Source organism: Lontra canadensis, unplaced genomic scaffold (assembly GCF_010015895.1).
Source record: "Lontra canadensis isolate GAN:19392208 unplaced genomic scaffold, GSC_riverotter_1.0 scaffold7, whole genome shotgun sequence".
NCBI classification, from domain to species: Eukaryota; Metazoa; Chordata; class Mammalia; order Carnivora; family Mustelidae; genus Lontra; species Lontra canadensis.
The window spans coordinates 30,588,867-30,610,581 of record NW_022631001.1 but is presented as its reverse complement, the minus strand read 5'-3'; the positions used below and the strand labels follow the sequence as shown (position 1 = coordinate 30,610,581).

Below are 21,715 nucleotides of genomic sequence, written 5' to 3'. Positions count from 1 at the left end.
CTAGAACAGTCCTATTTCGTTAGCATTGGGGTGGCTGCATCCCAGCCTCTTCTCAGACAGCGGAGGGTACAGGTCTTCTGCCAGGCAAACTGGAGGCTGAGAGCCGGACTGCGCCCGGAGGCTTTCCAGCCAATCAGGAGCCACGTTCTCCGGCGCTCTCCTTTCCGCCCCGCCCCTCTCGTCTCCCTGGAAACGGTCCTAGTGTCTATGCCGAGGCCCCGGGCTTCCATTTCGGTCTAGCGGGGCTGCGGCCATTGTTTGTGTAGATGGTCAATTTTGGCCGGTCCCATCCCCCTCAGAGGCTCCATAAGTGACGCGGACTCTCGGGAGCACCGAGCCAGAAGCGGACAAGGGCGGGGAGAGCTGTGGCTGAAGAAAGAGTGGCAGAAAAGGGAGGGTGAGGGGCCGAGAAGCGGCTCTGGCTTAGAAATCCCGAAGACACCAGTGTAGGTGGGTCCCTCACGGCCGCACTCAAGTTAAAACCGAATATGGGGAAGGGGAGAGGAGGACAGAGGTAGTTTGGACCTTGGCGCCGGGGTGCTCAGGGTTGGAAAGTGTTGGGGCGGAGCTCGGGTCGAGGGTCTGGAAGTGGGACGGAGGCCGCGCGCGTCTTCGCTGCGGAAGCGGAGGCCGCGCAGACCCGTGGCCCTGGCGCGGGCAGATCCCGCTCCTAGAGCACGGTTTGTGTGTCTGAACGCAAAAACACTCGGGCAGCCCGCCTTGGGGGAGCCCGAACCTGTGCTGCTCTTGAAACGTCCATGAATCGTTTTTTGTTTTTGTTTTTGTTTTGTTCTCCTTTATTCTCTAGAGAAAGAGAGCTCTTAACTGTTTATCATTTTCCCCAGGGACCTGTGATCACCAAGGCAGAACCGGGGTAGCAAAGGCTCATGCCCCCATTTTACAGGTGAGGAAAGTGAGGCCCTGGGAGGTCTAGAAGAAACCATTTTCCAGGTTCTACAAGTGGTTAGTAATAGACTTGAGACTGATCAGGTCCTTGGAATGCTAGATCTGGGACCCTTCTTTAAGGTTCTAATACTCTGATAGTAAATCCAGTATTTCTATTGTAATAAGTACAGGAAAGCAATGGAACTATCTTTCTACTTAATGATGATTGAACAAAACAAGAAAAATACTTTTAGAAAGAAACTAAGTGTCGCATTTCTATTATTTTATATACTTGTTAATAATTAAGAAAGCCTTGGGATTCCGGTTAAATTACACAGAGAGCATCTGCATCCCTGGAGGGATCTTGGTAAGATCAAATTCTGTTTTCATGCCCAAACTAAAATTGTACCTTTGAAGTTTTTAAAGGTTCAGAAATAAAGTCCTTGGTGCCAGTTGGCATAACTCTCCTATCTAGCCCTTGAAACAGAACAGTATATGGGGATTGTAGTGAGTTTGGGAACTGTAAGATATGCCCAAACTTTCATTCCTCCTTTCTTCTCCCTCAGCTCAGACTCCTCAAAACTCCACCCTTCCCCAAAAGAGGAGCATGAAAGAGGAAGGAATGTTCAGTACTTTCCTCATAGTCTGATCCCAGGTGAGTAGGATTGCCTTTTCTTTATAAAATGCCTCTGAATTCTCCACGGGTGGTGGGAGTTAAGAGGGAGCAGCAGTGGGGATGGATGGACCAGACAGAATAGAAAATATTCCTCACTTGCCTGAGAAGCTTCCAAGCCTCCTACGTAGCATTTCCCCGCCTCCCACCCAGTCTCTTTTTCCAACGTTTACTCGTTTATTCAGCAGGTCATCCAGGTCTGTTGTATAATATGTACTGTTCTTGATGCTCTGAGATAGGGAAATATATAAGAATGTCTTTTCTTAACGTTGGGGAGGTAAGCCATATGAGGTTAATAATAATTTCTCAAGTTATACATTAAGCAGTGTCACAATGAATGGCATTTAAAAGAAACAGAAGCTCAGGTTTGAAAAATCATGAATAGGATGATATTCTAGACAGGAAGATGATCATTTAGTCTCAGGCAGGAATTGAGGGGAAAATAAGAAAACTGAGCTAGTAACTAACTGTAGAGCATTTAAATATGCATGTATAAGGTGAGGCCACATTGTGGAAGGCTGTTGACGTTTAATTGATTACTTATTGTTGTGCACCACTCAGTCTTCTGCACTTCAAAAGAGGGAGCCATTACCGACGTTTGGATCTATTTACTTATAGTCTTTTATCTAATATTTGATATACATACATAATCTGTATAGACACATATACATACATATATGTACACATACAAATATAGACACATAGGTAATCTAATATATATGCATGTAGAGAGATTATGTATTAAAAAAATTTGAACATGATAAATCAGCTCCATGAGGGCAGAGAACATTTCCAGTACATAGAACTATGCCTAGCATGTAGTAAGCCCTCATTGAATATTTGTTGAATGTATGGATAGCTTTTACATGTATAATTTTTCATTGTTAAATATATATTATATATAAATACAATTAACAGTTTTTCCACATATTTTTTGGTAGCCTGAGTTGGGTTTTTTTTTTTTAAGATTTTATTTATTTATTTGACAAAGAGAGATATCACAGGTAGGCAGAGCAGCACACAGAGAGGTGAGGGAAGCAGGCTCCCCATCAAGCAGAGAGCCAGATGCGGAGCTCGATCCCAGGACCCCGAGATCATAACCTGAGCCGAAGGCAGAGGCTTAACTCACTGAGCCACCCAGGTGCCCCAGTATCCCGATTTTTTTTTTTTTAAGATTTTATTTATTTATCTCACAGACAGAGATCACAAGTAGGCAGAGAGGCAGGCAGAGGAGGAAGCAGGCTCCATCCCAGGACCCTGGGATCATGACCTGAGGTTTTAACCCACTGAGCCACCCAGGCGCCCCAGTAGCCCAAGTTTTAATGACTATTTAGTATTCCATTCAAATTATGTATCATTCCATTCCAGATATATGGGATTTATTCCAGCCATATGTACTTTAATCTTCTTTTTGGGGGGAAAAACTTAAGTAATTCTCAATATTTTGCTGTCATAAAGTTTTCTATTAAATATTTTTAGGGCACCTGGATGGCTCAGTTAAGTCAGTTAAGCATCCGCCTTCAGCTCAGGTCATGATCCCAGGGTCATGGGATTGAGTCCCTTACTGGGCTCCTTGCTCAGCAGGGAGCCTACTTCTCCCTCTCCCTCTGCCTGCCATTCCCCCTGCTTATGCTCTCTCTCTCTCTCTCTCTCTCTGTCAAATAAATAATCTTTAAAATTTTTAAAAAATATTCTTATACATAATTTATTTAGTGTATCTCTTTATATCCTCAAGGTATGCTCTGAGAAACAGGATAACAGAGTTAAGGAATATAAACATGTTTTAGACTTTTGAAAAACTTAAGTTCTTTTTTTTTTAGAAATACCACATGAATTTTTTTTTTTTAAAGATTTTATTTATTTGTCAGAGAGAGAGAGGGAGAGAGAGCGAGCACAGGCAGACAGAATGGCAGGCAGAGGCAGAGGGAGAAGCAGGCTCCCCGCCGAGCAAGGAGCCCATTGTGGGACTCGATTCCAGGACCCTGGGATCATGACCCGAGCCGAAGGCAGCTGCTTAACCAACTGAGCCACCCAGGCATCCCCCACATGAACTTTTATAACCGTTTGAGGAAAGATACTATCTTTCAGAACTTTTACCACCTTTGAGTATTATCTTTAAGATTTTGCCTTGAATTGCATCCCTTTAATCTTTAGTAAGGTTGACCATTTTTTACACACATTTACTGGTCATTTGCATTCCTTCTTTGACATAAGTATTGTATGTCTCTTGACATGCATTACTTTTTTTCCTACTAAATTTTTTGTTTCTATTTGATAAAAGATTCTCCTTGTATATAAAAGAGATAAACCATTTGTTAAAGGCTATATTTCTCTAGTTGCTTGCCTTTTGCTTTTAAGGACTTCTTTGTTTTTTATGAGTTTCACATTTGTATAAAGCAAAATCTTATTTCTTTTTATTTATATAGTATTATGCTTTGGGAGCTCTTCTTCACCCCCAAACATAATACATAATGACTTTCATTTTCTCAACTGTTTTTTACAGTTTCAAATATTTTAAAAGTTTAACTCTGAAACCTATCATATATTTATTTTGGTGCAAGAAATGACAGAAGTGAAACATTTTTCCTCCCACTTATTTTTGTAGTAGCATTTACTTTCTCCATTGATTGTGGTGCTACATATTTATATATCAAATTACTAAATTTTTTAACATACCCACACACATACACAAGTGTATATACAGACCACTCTTGGGGCTGTCCTGTTTTGTGAACCCATCTCTCAATTCTTTTTTTTTTTTTTTAATTTATTTGACAGAGATTGAGAGAGAGCACAAGTAGGCAGAGCAGCAGGCAGAGGGCCATCTCTCAATTCTTATACTGCTATCCAAGTGTATTTAATTTTGTTCCTTTATATGTAGTGTGCTTAATGGAAAATGCAGAGGAATTTAGCCTTTTTCCACATTTAGGAATAAAGAAAAGGAAGATGGCTCATTGTGGGAAAAAAAGAAAGTAAAAGTTTCTTATAATAAGTTTTAGATACCGAATATATTAACTTTTCAGTATTTTTTTTAGTCTAGCTTAATGGCTCTGGACCCATTATCTAACCTTGTTTCATTGCCTCTACCACTTCTGAGTTATGTGAACTAGACTGCATTACTTAACCAGTTTCTCAATTCTGAAGTGGGGAAATAGAACTTTCTAGGGTTGAGATGCAAACATGTAAAAACCAGCACAGTGCCTGACAAACAGAATCACTAACAATGGTTGCTATTATGTTAGTTATTGTTAAAATATAATGCATATCTGATACAACTTTCTCTAGTCAACTAAGACATAAGAATTGAGACAGGGCATCTAGCCTTTTTTTTTTTTTTTGACAATGGCTAGTCAGATGTTCCAGTATCATTAATTATATAACCTATCTTATCCTCACAAATTTACTATTACCTTTACCATGTTTAGAATTCACTGCTATATTTAGGTCCACTTTCAGATTTCTATTCTTTTATATTGATCTTCTCTATTTCTGTGTCAGCCTCATGGTGTTATAATTAGAGCTACAGAGTTCTTTTTTTTTTTTTTTTAAGAGCTACAGAGTTTTAATATACCATTGGGTTAGTCTCCTCTCGTTATTTCTTTTTAACACTTTTCCTTTTTCTCACAAAAGTACTTGAAAATACCCTCCCCCAAACCTGTTGTATCTTTGAAAATGTAAGTAAGTTTAGTGATGACAAAATTATGTTTATTTTTCCTACCAAAGATTGAGGAGTGTTTTCTAAATTCAAAAGCTACATTTATCTGTGTTCTAAGTGTTTTTGTTAAGTACGTAGGAATCTATCTATATATATATACACACATACACATATTTATATATAAATGTGTATATTTAAAGATTTAAAAATAGATTTAAAGATTTATTCATTTATTTGAGAAAAAGGCAGAGAGGGTACAAGAAGGGGGAGCAGCAGAGGGAGAGGGAGAAACAGATACCCCACTGAGCTGGGAGCCTAATGTGAGGCTCAATCCCAAGATCTCGAGATCATGACCTGAGCTGAAAGCAGACTTGCAACCATCTGAGCCACCCAGGCACCCCAGAATTTATATTTTTTAGTTGCTATTGTAAATGTTATTTTAAAAATTTATTTATTTATTTTTATTTATTTGAGAGAGAGAACAAGCATGGGTGGGGGGGGGCAAGGGAAAAGCAGACTCCCCGCTGAGCAGGGAGCCTGATGCAGGGCTCTCTATCCCAGGACTCAGATCATGACCCCAGCCAAAGGCAGACGTTTAACCCTGACTGAGCCACCTGGGCACCCCGTACATGTCATTTTAAAAATACATTTTAAAAGTGGCTCCTGGGTGGTTCAGTCAGTTAAAATACCTTTTAATGAGTATATGTCTGAACTTTCTAAATTACGTTAATTGTATTTTATATGGTCAGTTAATTTGAACTTGTGATGCATTACATGCATGCAAAAGAATATATTAAAATATTATGCATAATTTAAAATAACATGAACACCTACCCTCTAGACCAGCAAATATTTTGAAAAGCACCCCCCTGCTGACCCCACAATTTCATTCCCTCCTTTTCCTAAAGAGGCAACTGCTATCTTAAATGTGTTTATTATTCCTTAGTTTTATATAAATGGAATCACTGTGATTGGCTTCTTGATTTGTAGCTATACAAATGTAGCTATAGCTTTTTTGTATGTATATATAGCTTTTTCACAGCTATGTACTGTTTCACAGAATGACAACTTATTTATCCATCCTACTGTTGTTGGGCCTTTTGTATTGCTTCTAGTGTTTCGTTCTTACAGCAGTTATGCTGAAAATGTTATTGTACATATCTTTTGGTATACATGTGTAAGTTTCTCTAGGGTACAAATCTAATATTAAAATTTCTGGGACATTGGGCACCTGGGTGGCTCAGTGGGTTAAAGCCTCTGCCTTCGGCTCAGGTCATGATCTCAGGGTCCTGGGATCGAGGCCCGCATCGGGCTCTCTGCTCAGTAGGGAGCCTGCTTCCCCCTCTCTCTCTATCTGCCTCTCTGCCTACTTGTGATTTCTGTCTTTCAAATAAATAAAATCTTAAAAAAAAAAATTTCTGGGACATTGACTTTGCTTATAATTACTAATGATTTTCAGTTGGTTTTCTTGGGTTTCCTATGTACAACCATATAATTGTCTACTTGTATTGTCAAGTGCTTTCATTAGTGGTTTAAAAATAGTGAATTTGCAGTATCTTTGTTGAGTTCCCAGTCTTAATGGGAATGCTTTGAATGTCTTATATTTGGATTTGAAATAGTTGCATGTCTTTGTTTTGCTAACTTGCTTTGTAGTTTTAAATGAAGGACCCATGTTGCATTTTAAGAAGTACTTTTTTGGCAGTGATTAAAATATATAACTTTTCTTATTTGACATTATTGTGACAGTTTATAGTTAATGGATTTCTTCATTTGGATCTTTCTTTACCTTTTGGAATAAACCACCACTCCGTCATGCTATAATATGCTTTGGTATTATGGCAGATTGCGTTTGCATTTTCCAAAGATGGCCACACCTATAACATATCTGACTCTTAATGCTTGTCTTACAATGTGACTTAATCTTCCCACCAAAAAGTAGGATCTATGTCCCCACTTCTCAAATCTGGCTGGGGTTTGTGATCACCTCAACCAGTAGAGTACAGTGTAAGTGATGCTATGTGACTTCCAAAGCTAAGTCATAGAAAGGATATAGCTTTTGCTTGCCTCCATGTTGAGAGGTAGCCCTGGCCACAATAACCAAGTGCAAAGAAATGGATACCTTCCATCAACAGTCACAACCAGCCTTCCAGCCCTGTGAATGAGCCACCCTGGAAGTGAATCCTCCATCCCACTCAAGCCACTACTCAACAGTCTCATGAGGGATCTGAGCTAGAACTGCCCAGGTCATTCCTGAATTTCTGACCCAGAGAAATTGTGAAAAATAATTATTTTTGTGTGAAGCCACCACATTTTGGAGTAATTAGTTCTGTGACAGTATAAATATAGGTGTTGCTGGATTTTATTAGCTTTGTATTTTCCTTTATTTACTCTTGAAGTTTGTGCCAATATTCATTAATAATACAGTATAGATATATAGTTTTCTGACTTTTACTGTCTCAGTGTTTTCCTGAATGTTTTAAAAATTTTGATAGTTTTTCTATATGTTTGGAACAATTTAATAACTCCAAGTCTGTTCCTTGAAAATTTGAAAGAATTTATGTAAGAAAATCTTTGGGTTGGTTATTTTTGAAGGTCATAGTTCTTTGATAATTTCTTTCATAAAACTGACCAGTTCAGGTTTTTTCTCTTTATGACATATTGAGTGGTTTTCTAGGAAAAAAAAAAAAAACCTTCCTATTAAGATTTATTTTTAAAGAGCTGTGGAAGGTGCCCACGTAACATTCAGTTGAATTTTACCTGTTGCCATTTCCCTAATGTCAGTTCTAACTTTTTTTTCTATTTATGCTCACTCCTTTTTTCCCCTTTGGTTAGCTAGCTGGTAATATATCTATTTTTCTTCCAACAAACTGGCACTTGGATTCATTTCAGAATGATAAATGTTTTTCAACTCCATGTTCTTTTGTTTACTCTATACTTTTCCCTTTTAAAAAAAGTATTTTATTTATTTGGGAGACAGCACAAGCAGGGGGAGCAGCAGGCAGAGGGAGAGGGAGAGGGAGAGGGAGAAGCAGGCTCCCCGCTGAGCAGGGAGCCTGATGTGGGGCTCTATCCCAGGACTCTGGCATCATGACCTGAGCTGAAAGCAGATGCCTAACCAACTGAGCCATCCAGGTGCCCCCCACTTGAAGTGTTTAATCCATCTAGTGTCTACATTGTATATGATACTAAGTTGGAATCCACTTTTATTTTTTCTCATATAGTTACTCAGTTATCACAACACCATTTAGTAAATAATCCATTCTTAACTTTTATTTTTAATGCCATCTTCATTATTAATGTGTTGTATATAAACAAGCACAGTCTGAATCTTCCATGCTGTTCTACTGGTCTATTTGTCAGTTCTCATTTTACTGTTGTAGTTTGGCGGTGTGTCACTGTTTGGCAGCGCAAGTCTTCCTGCTTGGTTTACTTAAGTATATTATATTCTTCTTTTCTTTCCCTGTAAATTTTAGGGGAAAAGTATATTGTGTTCCTCAAAAAAATCCAGTTGGAATTTGATGGGGTGGTATACTGAATTTAATTCAACCCATCCAAGAACATGGAAGTACGCCTTTCCTTTTATTTAAGTCTTCTTTCTGCGTACTCGAATTTAAATGTTATCTTCCAAGAGTTCTTTATATTCTTGGTTAAGATAGTGGTTTTTTTGGTTTTTGTTTTGCTTTTGGTGAATGGTGTCCCCCATTTTCTAGTGGTTGTTACGCTTTATTGTATCTGGTAATTTTGCTGAGCTCTGTTTATTTTAAGGTTTATCTATGTACTCTTGGTTTTTCTAGGTAGATTGCCATAATATATGCAAATAGTTACATTTTTTTATTTACTTCTAATCCTTATGCCTCGTTTCATTTTCTTACAGTGTTTATCAGACCTTTGATACTATGTTGAAAGCAGTGGTGACTGGAGTCACTCTTAACTTGTTTACCATAATAAAAGAAACACAAAGTTTGTCCATTCAGCTTAATGTTTGATATAGTTTCCTAATATGTAAACTTTATCAATTAAGAGGGTTTTTTATTCCTACTTTGCTAAAAGTTTTTAAAGACCATATAAAGGGGGGCACCTGGGTGGTTCAGTTGATTAAGTGACTGCCTTCAACTCACGTCCTGAGTCCCGCATCAGGCTCCCAGCTCCTTGAGAAGTCTGTTTCTCCCTCTGGCCTTCTCCCCTCTCCTGCTCTCTCTCTCTCTCTCAAATAAATAAAAATAAATAAAATTGTTAAAAAAAAAAGACCATATAAAGGTGTTGAACATTATGAACTTTATCACTTGATTTCTCTTCATCAGTTAATTATGGTTTTCTTCTGTAGTCTATTAATAAATAATATTGATAGATTTTCTCATATTGAACTGTCCTTCCTTCCTATAATGATGCTTGACCATGATGCATAATTTAAAGTACTTCTGAATTCAATTATCTAATATTTTATTTAGGATTATTATAGATTTATAAAATTTACAAATGGGATTATAATCTAACTTTTTTGTATTGTCTTTATCTGGTCTTGGAGTCAAGATTACACTAGCCACATAGCTAGCAGCTTTCACTTTGTTTTCTAAAACAATTTGTAATAGTAATTAAACTCTAATAGAATGTTTGCTAGAACAATATTTATTGCATAGTAAGTTACATTTAGCAGTTTAAAATAACACAAATTTATTTTGTCACTCCTAATAATATCTCATTATCTCCCAGGAAGCTGGGAGCAGTGTAGCTGTGTGGTTCTAGCTCAGGGTCTCTCATGAGGCTGCAGTCAAGCTGTCAGCCGGACTGCAGATATTGGCAGGCTTCACGGGGCTGGAGAATCCTCTGCTAAGATGGTTCACCATGTGACTGTTGGCAGGATGCCTCATTTCTCAGAGGACAGAAGGCCTCAGTTCCTTGCCACATGGCATCTTCACAGGACTCCTAAGTATTCTTACCACATGGAAGGCGGTTTCTCCAAGAGTGAGTGATCTAAGAAAATGGGCGAGGTGGAAGCTGCAGTGCCTTTAAGAGCTAGTTTTGAAAGTTGCACAGCATTACTTCTTACTCTTCTGTTTTTTATATAAAATTCATTAGAAGTGAGTCCTTAAGTCTAGCCCATGCTTGAAGGGTGGGGAACTGGCTATACCTCTTGAATATAGTATTATTATATTCAAATAATTTGTGGATGTATTTTAAAACCACCACAAATAAAATAGACATATGTACTGAAATGTGAAGTTGTACATTATGTATTATGTGAAAAATGCAAACCAGAATTATCATGTCTTAGTTAAGAAAAAAATGTCAGTGGGGTATGTATGTTTGTGGGTATGCATGAAAAAAAGTCAGAAAGGACAGTAAAAAATATCCTGGTTACTTCTCAAGTTATTTGGGGAGAGTAGGCTTTCAGTTTTTATTTATATTACTTCAGAATTATTTTAAAATTTTATGAATTTATTTTTGGGAGAGCAACTGGACTCAATCTCTAGTATATATTTTAAGATTTATTTATTTGAGAGAGAGAGAACATGCACAAGCAAGGGGATGGGTAGAGGGAGAGAGGGAAAGGGCTGGAGGAGAGAATCCTCAAGCTGGCTTCTCACTGAGCATGTAGCCTGAGGTAGGGCTTCATCCCAGGACCCAGGGGTCATGACCTGAGCTGAAATCAAGAGTTAGCCACTTAACTGACTGAGCCACAAAGGTGCCCCTCTAGTATAATTTTTAAATAAATTCTTAAATATTTAAAAAATAACAAAGCCAGTAACAACAGGCTGAGTTTTATTTTTCTGTACTTTTTACAAAATAAGGAACCAGTGAGTTCATTTATTTTCTGTTCTGACTCCAGTTTTCAGTCTTGTCTTCTGGGAATCTAAACATCCCATTTTTCTTTTCTGATTTTATTTATAATTTCATTTGTATGTGTTAAAATAGACTTACTATATTCTGAGTTTTTAACATTTATAAACATTTAAAAATAGCATTGTATTTTCTCCTTCTTGAATTGTCATTTGTGCTTAGTACTTCATTGTTTACACATGGATTTTCATGTAGTTTATTTGGAAAGCAGTATGTGGGTGGTATATTTTGAATCCTTGAATATTTCAGTACATCTTCCTTTTGTCCTTTTGCTAACACAATAAGGATAAACATGGAAATCTTGATTTACAATCCTTTACCAAGTTGTTTTTGACTTCTCTGACTTGACTTAGTAGGTAGGCCACTATTTTGTAACTGCATGACCTTGTCCAAGTTACTTAATCTTGCTAAATGTTGGTTTCCTTATTCCTTTAGTATTGATAATTATACCTTAGAGGATTATTGTGATAATAAATAACAGCCCTTTTCACATAACTTCTTGATAATATTTAACTGCTATGATTATAATGATTTGGTAGTCATGATATTCTAGGTTTTCCTCCATGAAATCTACCAATTTCCTTTATTCATAGTATTTACTAAACATTCTTAATTGAACTTTAGAATTGAGAATGTCATCAAAAAATGAAATCAGTTTGTCAAATAACCTATTTATGAGGTGTTCTCTCCACTAAAAGAATAATTTTTGGGCGGTTTGAATACATATATTTATCTCTTTTTTCTAAAACTTCATGATGGTAATAAGAAACTAAAAACTGTCTGAATCTTCAATGATGAAATAAGGAGCCATCAGAAAATAAGGAATTTCAACAAAAACTTGGAAGGGATGCCTGGGTGCCTCAGGCAGTTGGGCATCTGGCTCTTGATTTCAGCTCAGGTCATGATCTTGGGGTGGTGGGATCTAGCCTCACCTCAGGCTCCATACTTAGCCCGGAGTCTTGGGATTTTCTCTCCCTTTTCCTCTGCATCCCCACAAATCCCTGTGTGTACGCTCTCTCAATGAATAAATAAATAAATAAATAACTTCCTAAAACACGCACGCACACGTGCACGCGCGCGCGTACACACACACACACACACACACACACTTGGAAAGCAAGAGGCAGAACGGTGGTAAGAGCCTCATAGGGCTAAAGACTTTACATCCTGGAATGCTTCACAGGGGAATAAGCACAAGAAGGATTTGATAAACCCTTTGAACTACAGAGAAGAAGAAGATGTATCCATACCATTGGAGGCAGAGGGCCAGTCAAAAGAGTACCCTAAAATATTTACAGAGAGCAAAGAAAAAGTTGCTCACAAAGGAATGAGAATTAAAGAAAAAAAGGTCTTAGAAACAACAATGAAGGCATACAAACAGTGAAGCAATTCTGAGAAAAATTCTTTTCACTCTTGAATTTGATACCCAGCCACTTGTGAGTGATGATAAGGACACTAAGCAAGCTTGGACATTCTCCTTTAAACCAAATGTGTGTCCTGAAGAAAACTTTAGCTTGTTTCTCACCTTTTCTTTTTTTCAGTGGCCATGAAATTAACATTCATAAGTATGAACTCATTTGGGCATATACCTCCCAATTAATGGAGTAAATCACAAAAGGGAAAAAGAAGTATATGATCTTGAAAATGGAGCACTAAAGAATAGCCAGCCCAGATTGGAGCAGGAAGATGAACATTTCCAGAATAAAAAGTATTGGGGGATCAATTGACTTAATCTTTTTCAACCATTACTTACTCATTTTTTAAAAATCGGGATAATAATAGTATCTATAAGAGAAGGTTGCTGTGAGGATTACAAAGTATATGTGAAGTCCTTAGCCCAGTGGTTAGCAGACAGATGCTATTATATGTTTCTTATGACTGTGATGGGCTTCAGTGACTAAATACATTATTTAGCCATCCCCATTATTAAGTATCCTCTTACTTTTCTTGTTTATTTCATTACTGAAGTTCTTTCTTTTTTGATTTCATTTGTCATTTATGTTACCTGCTGAATGGCTGTTTCCTTGTCCGTCTTCTCCCTTAGGTCTCTTCTTGGAAAACCTGATCTTTGACCAGATGGCAGTAACATTTGAAGATGTGACTGTTATTTTTACTTGGGAGGAATGGAGATTCCTGGATTCTTCTCAAAAAAAGCTCTATAGAGAGGTCATGTGGGAGAACTACACAAATGTCATGTCAGTAGGTAAAGTTATCCCAGCTCTTAGGTAACAGAATTAGTATCCTCTGGAACCAGTTTTGTTGAGTATTTTGGTTCTTTATCTAGGTATTGTATTGAGATAGAAGGAATATGACCCTCAGAAATGGGTCATAAATCAGATGACAGAAGATAGAGCAAGACATCTCCCAAGACACCTAGGCTATGTAATTAATAGGTATTTGTGATTTTTATTCTTACTCATTTTCTGGATTACACTTAAAATGCAGACCTCTACACATCTATTTTGTGTGGTCCTAAATTTGTTCTCTCTTCATACTATTTATACAAGTTAGCTTTTGCTGTATAACAAACTCTACCCCAAACTTAGTGACTTAAAACATTATTTTTCATGATTCTAATTGGTTAGATGGATCTTCTATCACAGAGTGATCTGATTGGGGCTGGATGGTTTGTGATGAGGCTGGACAGTCAGACTTAGATGTCTGGGAGTTGGTTGGTAGCAGTGGGGATAATGGGAATGTGTTGACCATATGTCGCTCTTCAAGCAGGCTAGCCCAGGCTTGTTTACGTGGTGGTGGTCATAGAATTTTCAAAACTAGCAAAAAGAGGGCAAGCTCCAAGTACACAGGCACTTTCAAGTCTCTGTTTGTATCACTTTTGCTATCGTCCCATTAAACCAAATTGTATAGCCAAGCTAAAGTCAGCATGGAAGGGGAACACCCAGAGGTACAGAGTTAATGCAGCCATTTTTTCACACAACCGGTCACACTCTGCTAGAACAAAAAAATAGAAACAATATTTTATTTCTTAAAATAATGCTCCAAACAGAGTAATCTAATTAAATCTGTTTTTAAGATGATTTCCATAAAACAGTCAGCCTTACTTGTTTATTTCTAACAGTACTTGATAAGTAGCAGATGCTCAAGATACATCTACAGCATGTCTGAATAAGTGAATGAATGTATATATATGAATGAACAAACGTATGAATTTCAGACGAAATATGGAGCAGCCTAAGCATAATCCTTTCCCATTCCCACCCACACATTTATTCCTGTAATTCTGGAAGTCAATGCTTGAGATACTTGGAAATTTTTAAAAACCACATTTATCTCACCAATGGATTATCTGCTTATTCTAGGAAACTGGAAAGAGAGCTACAAACCCCAAGAAGAAAGATTTAGATACTTAAAACATGAAAATCTTCCCTGCTGGCAAGGCTGGAGGAATGCCAGGACTCAGATATATGAGAATAGAAACTATGTGGAAACCATCCAAGGAATAGTTTTGAAAGACCTAAAGCAACAAGATCTTTCCCACCATCAGGAATGGTTAATACTCTCCACCCAAGTACCACAGAATGGGAACTGTGAATTAACTTTTGAAGGCAAAAGTCCCAGGAACTTAAAATATACAAAGTTTATACCTTGGCAGTCCTTAGAAACAAAACATACCCATGAAGACTATGCTAGAGAAATCTATGTGAATGATTTACGTGGTTTTCAAGGAAGCAGATGCCATCTTGGCATATCTAGGAAAAATCTCTCTGTGGAAAAAGAACAGAAGCTCATAGTTCAGCATTCTTATGTACCAACAGTAGAAGCCCTTCCAGAGTACACTGAGGAACTATGTCAACATGACCTACTGAAAAACTCTGTGGAAGAGAAATACTGTGGATGTAATAAATGTAAAGAAATTTATTATTGGAACTCACAGTGTGTTCTCCACAAGAGAAATCAACGTGGAGAAAAGTTCTTTCAATGCTCTATCAGCACAGCATGCTTCTCTCAGAGATCAAACTTGTACAGACATCCAAGAATTCACATAGGTAAGAAGCTGTATGGATGTGATGAAGTTGACAGTAACTTCAGGCAAAGCTTAGGTGTTCACTTTCATCAGAGGGTCTATACAGGGGAGGTCTCTTACATATGCCACGTGTGTGGTAAGAGCTTCAGTCAGATCTCTAGTCTTCACAGTCATCAAAGAGTCCACACAGAAGAGAAACTCTATAAATCTGAGTGTAATAAGGACCTCAGTAGAAATTCATTACTTCAGATTCACCAGAGACTTCACATAGGAGAGAAGCCTTTTAAGTGCGATCAGTGTGGTAAGAGTTTTAGTCGGAGTTCAGTACTTCATGTTCATCAGAGAGTCCACACAGGAGAGAAACCATATAAGTGTGATGAGTGTGGCAAGGGCTTCAGTCAGAGTTCAAATCTTCGGATTCATCAGTTAGTCCACACGGGAGAGAAGTCCTATAAATGTGATAACTGTGGTAAGGGCTTTACCCAGCGCTCAAATCTCCAAATTCATCAGAGAGTACATACAGGAGAGAAGCCTTATAAATGTGACGACTGTGGCAAGGACTTTAGTCATAGCTCTGATCTTCGTATTCATCAGAGGGTCCATACTGGGGAGAAACCCTATACTTGTCATGAATGTGGGAAGGGCTTCAGCAAGAGTTCGAAGCTTCATACTCATCAAAGAGTACATACTGGAGAGAAGCCCTATAAATGTGAACAGTGTGGTAAGGGATTCAGTCAGCGTTCCCACCTTCTCATTCACCAGAGAGTCCACACAGGAGAAAAACCCTATAAATGTGATGATTGTGGAAAGGGCTTTAGTCACAGCTCTAATCTTCACATTCATCAGAGAGTGCACACAGGAGAGAAGCCTTATCAATGCACTAAGTGCGGCAAGGGTTTCAGTCATAGCTCAGCTCTTCGAATTCATCAAAGAGTCCACATAGGAGAGAAACCTCATAAATGCCATGAGTATTATAAGGGATTTGATCAAAATTCTCATCTTCACAATAATCACACATGAGAAACCTTATAATTACATTTACTTAGTTAACCACTTTAATCAAAGCTTAACATTCAGCCCAATAAATGCTGCGGGGAAGAAAAGTCTATAAATAAACCCAAATAATCCCAAGCAACATTTCTAGTTTCCCCCAACTCCCACTAAGAATCATTTGGTTCAAGAAGAAATCCTTAGGAGGATGCCTATATATTTAAAATGAAAGTGTATTTACTTTTTCTATTATACATATCCATTATAAAATATATGAAAGATTCAAGAAGAAAACTCTTCATCCTGTTTTGTTCTAGCCTTTTTTGTGTGCATTTTCATGTGAGTGAAATCACACTGTATATTCAACTCTATCTTTTCACTGACTTTGAGACATTTACTTTTTTTTTTTTAATGCAAATTGGCTAGCTAGCTATGAAACAGCATCCTGACTCCTCTGTAAAGTTCCTAGGAAGCCACAAGAAGAACACACACAAAACCTCAAACTCAAACTGGTAGATAACCTATTGCTTAAATGTGGAAGAATTAAATTACAAGGCAGGACAATTTGATTGCTTATGACATAAGATAGGGAAGTACTGCATGATCCTTCACCTGAGACAGGATGTTGTAGAGATGTTATCTCTGTCAGCCAGAAAAGTCAGGAACCATCTTTTGCAGGGGTGCTGCACTTTCAGGTTATCATAGCACACTCTCACATCCTTCTTCCCAGGATTCCACATTGATTCATAGCTTCAGATACCATGTAACAAGAAATACAATATTTAATGTCTCTAAGTAGGGTGTGAAAGATGTCAGTAAAAGCTAATAGAAGTGAATTGTCAGGAAACTGAAGATACTCCATCTGTTCATAATTAGATATTTAAGCAGTAGACTGATTTATTCTTAGAAGAGAGAGAGAATAGAGAAATAGCTGCTGAAAGCAGAACTAAACTCAAAGCTATGTGCAAAACTGAACTAAAACCTAATTATGGAAGAAGAGAGAATCTGGCCATTGTAAAAATGGAGTGGAGTCAGCGGGAATATACAAGTCCTAACTATTGATAATATAAATATGTTTAGACATCATTGCCCAAGAGATACTAAATTAAGTGGACTTGTTCGGGAAATAACAGGGAATTGCAGTACCAAAGAAAGAACACTACCGTGAAGAGTTAAAACCTGACAGCCCTGAAAATTAGCTATTTCAGTCTCCTGAAGAAATTTAAAAAAAACAGGTGTCTTGAGTAGCATTACAAAAAAAAAAAAAAAACTGAATTCAGTAAAACTAGAGCAGAAATCAGTAAGTAGAGAAGAACCTCTAAAACAAAAAACAATGAAGGACTACAGGGAAATTTAAAACGGATCAAAGTTAAAGGCAACAGAAGCAGAATTGGCACTGCAGAATATCAAATACTGTAATGAATGAACTTGAGATTCATCTTCAGTGTATACAAAAAGGATAATGAGAAGGAAATAATGAGAAAAGACAGGAAGTACAAAGAATGGAGATCTAATGTAGGAATTAAAGGTGTTTCTAAGAAAGTTAAAAGAATATTGAATAGAATCAATGATCAGAGAAATGAAGATATTTTACCTGAGCTAAACATATATATGTTCACTAGATTTTAGAAAAAAACAATATAAAAACCATCTTAGAAACAGCTTAGGGAAAACAACCTAAAGCATGCAGAAAGAAAAATTCTGGCTAATCTGCAAAGCTGGTGAAAAGAGAATGGATAAAGAACTCCAAAAGTAAATGTCAAAGGAGAGTGGAACATCAACTTCAGAAATGTGAGATTAAAAACCTGTTATCACCTATGGTATTATTTTTAATCAACTAAATTGTCATTATTGTCTAAATTATGCAGGTAATAGATTAGATAAGACAGGAAACATCATACATTTTTTTTAATGTTCAGTGAGCCACCATATAGTACATCATTAGTTTTTGATGTAGTGTTCAATGATTCATTAGTTGTGTATAACACCCAGTACTCATCACATGTTCCTTTCTTAAAGAGAGCTCAAGAATGTGGAAATTATGGCCTAAAACTGGCAATGAGAACTAACATCATTTAAACAGTCAAGTGTCCAAAATAAGTAGCTGTGTAAAAAAATATTTAACACACATATTATACACATATATTTAACACACATTTTATACACATATCTGAGTATAAAAGCAGATTATATATAAATGCCTGAGAGGGAGACTATGGGTGTTAGATAAAATACATAAGGTGAGTAAAAATATAAAAACCAGTAGTTTCCTAAATTCTTGCTATAATCAGAAAATATGGGTAGGAAAAAGTATGGTTTATAATAACACTTAAATTTATTTTCTAAAGAAGAACAAGTAAAAATGTAGAATGAAAACAATGAAATAAAAGAGGACTTGCATAGAGAAGTCTTATAATTTTTTTTAGAGGAAATGTTCCTAAGTTAATCTATAGATTTCAAATTTCATCAAAACCCCAATGAGATCTGAAATTTAAAAAAAAATCTAAAGTCTTTTAAGAAAAACAGACACTGGAGAAGAGCAAAGATAATTTAAAAGATCAATGACATTGCCCCAAAATAAAAAGCAAATGATAAAAAAAAAAGTGATATATTGAAATTAATGGAGAAACTGATTGTACATTTGAGAAAAATGTTCAGAATGCTCAGTAAATTGCTTAGAAACAGACCAGTATATGGATAACATATGTAATATATTTAGTATATATGCATATATACTTTACATATTAAAAATACCTATGAATAGGAAAATGATTATTCAGTAAATGGTGCTAAGAAAATGATTTAACTCTGGTAAAAAACTAAATTGGACTTTCATGACCTACATCATATATATATTGTTCTAATATGTATTAATTAAAGCACAGGTTTTCAGGCCGACTTCTGTGAACCTCCATGTGGTTTCATGTAGGATGGTACATCAGAAATGAACTACAAATTTAACCTCATTTTCATCTAATTCATATTCAAGATTAGCATAAAATTTCTTTCTAAAGAGGGTTGTGCTACTTTAACATGAATGTTTGAATTCACCAAAGTGGATTTTTATATAGATGAAAACACACACATAAGCTTTTTTAAAGAATCAGATAAAAAGGAAGAACTCAGAAAAAATACCTAGGAATTTGGCCACATAAAATTTTCTAAACTGTAGGTAAAAAACATGGAAATTAGATAATAGGAAAAATATTTGTCATGACTCTGACAGTTAAGAACTTCTATAAATTAGTAAGATGGGCATCTACTAAATATTGGCAAAGGACATCCACAGATTAAAGCAATAAAACACCACTTCTATTAACAATTCTAATAGCTATCTTCAGTGAGAGTACAGAGTGATTGATACTTATACACTATTTACAATGAGGGTAAATTGATAGACTCTGGAAAGCTATTTGGCTAATCATAAGCCTTAAAATTGTTGATATTCCTTCCAACAGCTATTTCATGTCTAGGCATATATCTTTTGGGAATAGATTACACATTATTAGAGTGATTCTATTTCCAAAGAACAGAGACCCACTTAAGTTATCTAACAAAGATAGAGCTCTATAACATTCATGTTTTAAAATCTCACAGAAAAAATAGGACAAAAGCTTTTATATAGGAACTTACTCTGGAAAGCCATTACACAAAGCCATTCTCCCAAAAACTTATTTCCCTTTGGGTAGCCTCTCCCCTCTACATGTTGACCTGTTTACTGATTCTGCAGTCTAGAATTGCCACCACATCCATGAATATATTTTTAAATTCTATTGCTTACCACTAACTTGTAACTTCCTTCTGGGTCTCTATTCAGATTTCTGAGTGGGGAAAGATGACTGGCTCAATTTTCATTACTACCTCTACACAAGCCTTTGAGGTCAGGCTAAGGCATAGGCTACTGGGAAGCCTTTGGATTGGCTAGCTTTGTATCTGATGTTCACACTGGTCCCTTCAGACATGCTCAGTGATGGGATAATAAGGCATATAATATGGCCCTTAAAGGCTCTTGTTCCAAAAGATTTCTCCAGAAAGTAGCAGGTTTAAGCATTCTGAACTATATTAGAACACACAAAGATAAATAAATGTTCAAGTTATTTATTGCAGTGTTTTTTATCCTGTACTCCTCCCACCCAGATAGGGGAAAGGTCCTGTATGTGTAATGTTACGCAGTCATTAAAAGTTATATTTTCCAAAAATATTGTAATAATATACTTAATGGTGTTAAGTGAAGTAAAAGATATAGAACTATATATGGGTAAGATTATATATATATATATATATATATATATATATATATATATATATTCCCATGGGGAGAAGTTGGCTCTCTCTCTCTCTATATATATATATAGAACCTTGGCTACACACACACATATATATACACACAAAAAATATTATTAGTGGATCTATTTGATAGGATGGATTGTGGCTATCTTTATGTTCTTCATACTTTGCTGTATTTTTTATATTTTTATTTTATTTTCATAAAAAATAAAATCACATTTATATATACAACTTATTTAAAATGTTAATGGCTATATGATATTTCATTGTGTTTTATCTCTATTATCAGGGATTCAGGCTTCTCATTTTTTTAAAGATTTTATTTGTTTATTTGACAGAGATCACAAGTAGGCAGAGAGGCAGGAAGAGAGAGAGGAGGAAGCAGGCTCCCTTATGAGCAGAGAGCCCGATGCGAGGCTTGATCCCAGGACCCTGGGATCATGACCTGAGCCGAAGGCAGAGGCTTTAACCCACTGAGCCACCCAGGCACCCCCAGGCTTCTCATTTTTATATCATGAATTTAACTGCCATAGATGTCATCATGTATGAAGTTTCTGATTACTTCTGTCAACTTTTACAATTTTCTATATTCAATTACTGGTTTGGAATATAGGTTGCAGAAGTGTAATTTGTGCAAAGAAATGAAATCATGAAAACAGATGATGTAAATGGCTGGCTACAAGTAGCCTGACACTGATGGCATAGCAAGTGTGAAACTGGAAGGAGAAGTTAGAGGATGGCCAGATCAGGAAGGACTTTCTGTGTCAAGCTAAAAAGTTTTTGTTAGTCATGAAGAAACATTAAGGAATCTTAAAGGAGGGTGTGATACTATCATTTTGGAAAGATGACTTTAACAGTGTGGAGACTGGATATGTTATAGAGTGAGGGAAAGAGAATGAGCAAGAATGGAGGCCACAGGCCATTTAGTACACGATTGTGTGGTGTCAGTGAGTTTTAACAGTGGGAGATAGCTTCCTTTTTTAATTATTCATTTTATTTTTCCCTTGTGTGCTCATGAGCATAAATTTGGAAAACATACTAAAAAAATGAACTCTACTTCTGAAACTAATAATACCCTATATGTTGATTAACAATTTAAATAAAAAAGTAAGGTTAAAGATAGCATGAAAAACCATTGAAAGGTTTTAAGGGGTATGATTTAAATTTTGACAGGGTCACTCTAAGGCTATGAAGAATTTACCAAAGGTAGGGGCTAGAGGCAAAGCAAGTGTTCCACTTAGGAGGTATTGCAATAATGCCTACAAGAGATAAGGTGTTAACCTAGTATTAACAGGGGAGGTGAGAGAAATAATCAAAATTTTTTTATAGATTTTGAGTAAGATGAATATGTCAGAAGGTAGTTTTAAAATTGGGCTTTGGATAGCATTTTAATGTGTAAAAA

The 21,715-nt window shown here is 36.5% G+C and overlaps 1 protein-coding gene across 4 annotated transcripts; it reads left to right on the top strand.

The window, feature by feature from the left end:
* The first annotated feature begins 222 nt into the window (after positions 1-222).
* Positions 223-17,268, top strand: ZNF214 (zinc finger protein 214). 4 transcript variants are annotated; one of them, XM_032853354.1, is made up of 5 exons: positions 223-450; positions 846-904; positions 1,452-1,540; positions 13,096-13,254; positions 14,372-17,268. In XM_032853354.1, exons 2-5 carry the CDS (start codon positions 888-890, stop codon positions 16,054-16,056), a joined length of 1,950 nt encoding a protein of 649 aa, XP_032709245.1. In that variant the 5' UTR covers positions 223-450; positions 846-887; the 3' UTR covers positions 16,057-17,268. The 4 variants fall into 4 exon arrangements, with proteins under 4 accessions (XP_032709245.1, XP_032709246.1, XP_032709248.1 ...); XM_032853356.1 differs by having other exon boundaries at positions 434-450; positions 1,457-1,540; XM_032853355.1 differs by lacking the exon at positions 846-904.
* The last annotated feature ends 4,447 nt before the right edge of the window (positions 17,269-21,715 follow it).

Bases quoted from the DNA above. Each gene is read 5' to 3' on its own strand.
- ZNF214 (XM_032853354.1), top strand. The intron at 1,541-13,095 runs GTGAGTAGGATT...CTTCTCCCTTAG, and splicing joins TCCTCATAGTCTGATCCCAG to GTCTCTTCTTGGAAAACCTG. The intron at 13,255-14,371 runs GTAAAGTTATCC...TGCTTATTCTAG, and splicing joins CACAAATGTCATGTCAGTAG to GAAACTGGAAAGAGAGCTAC.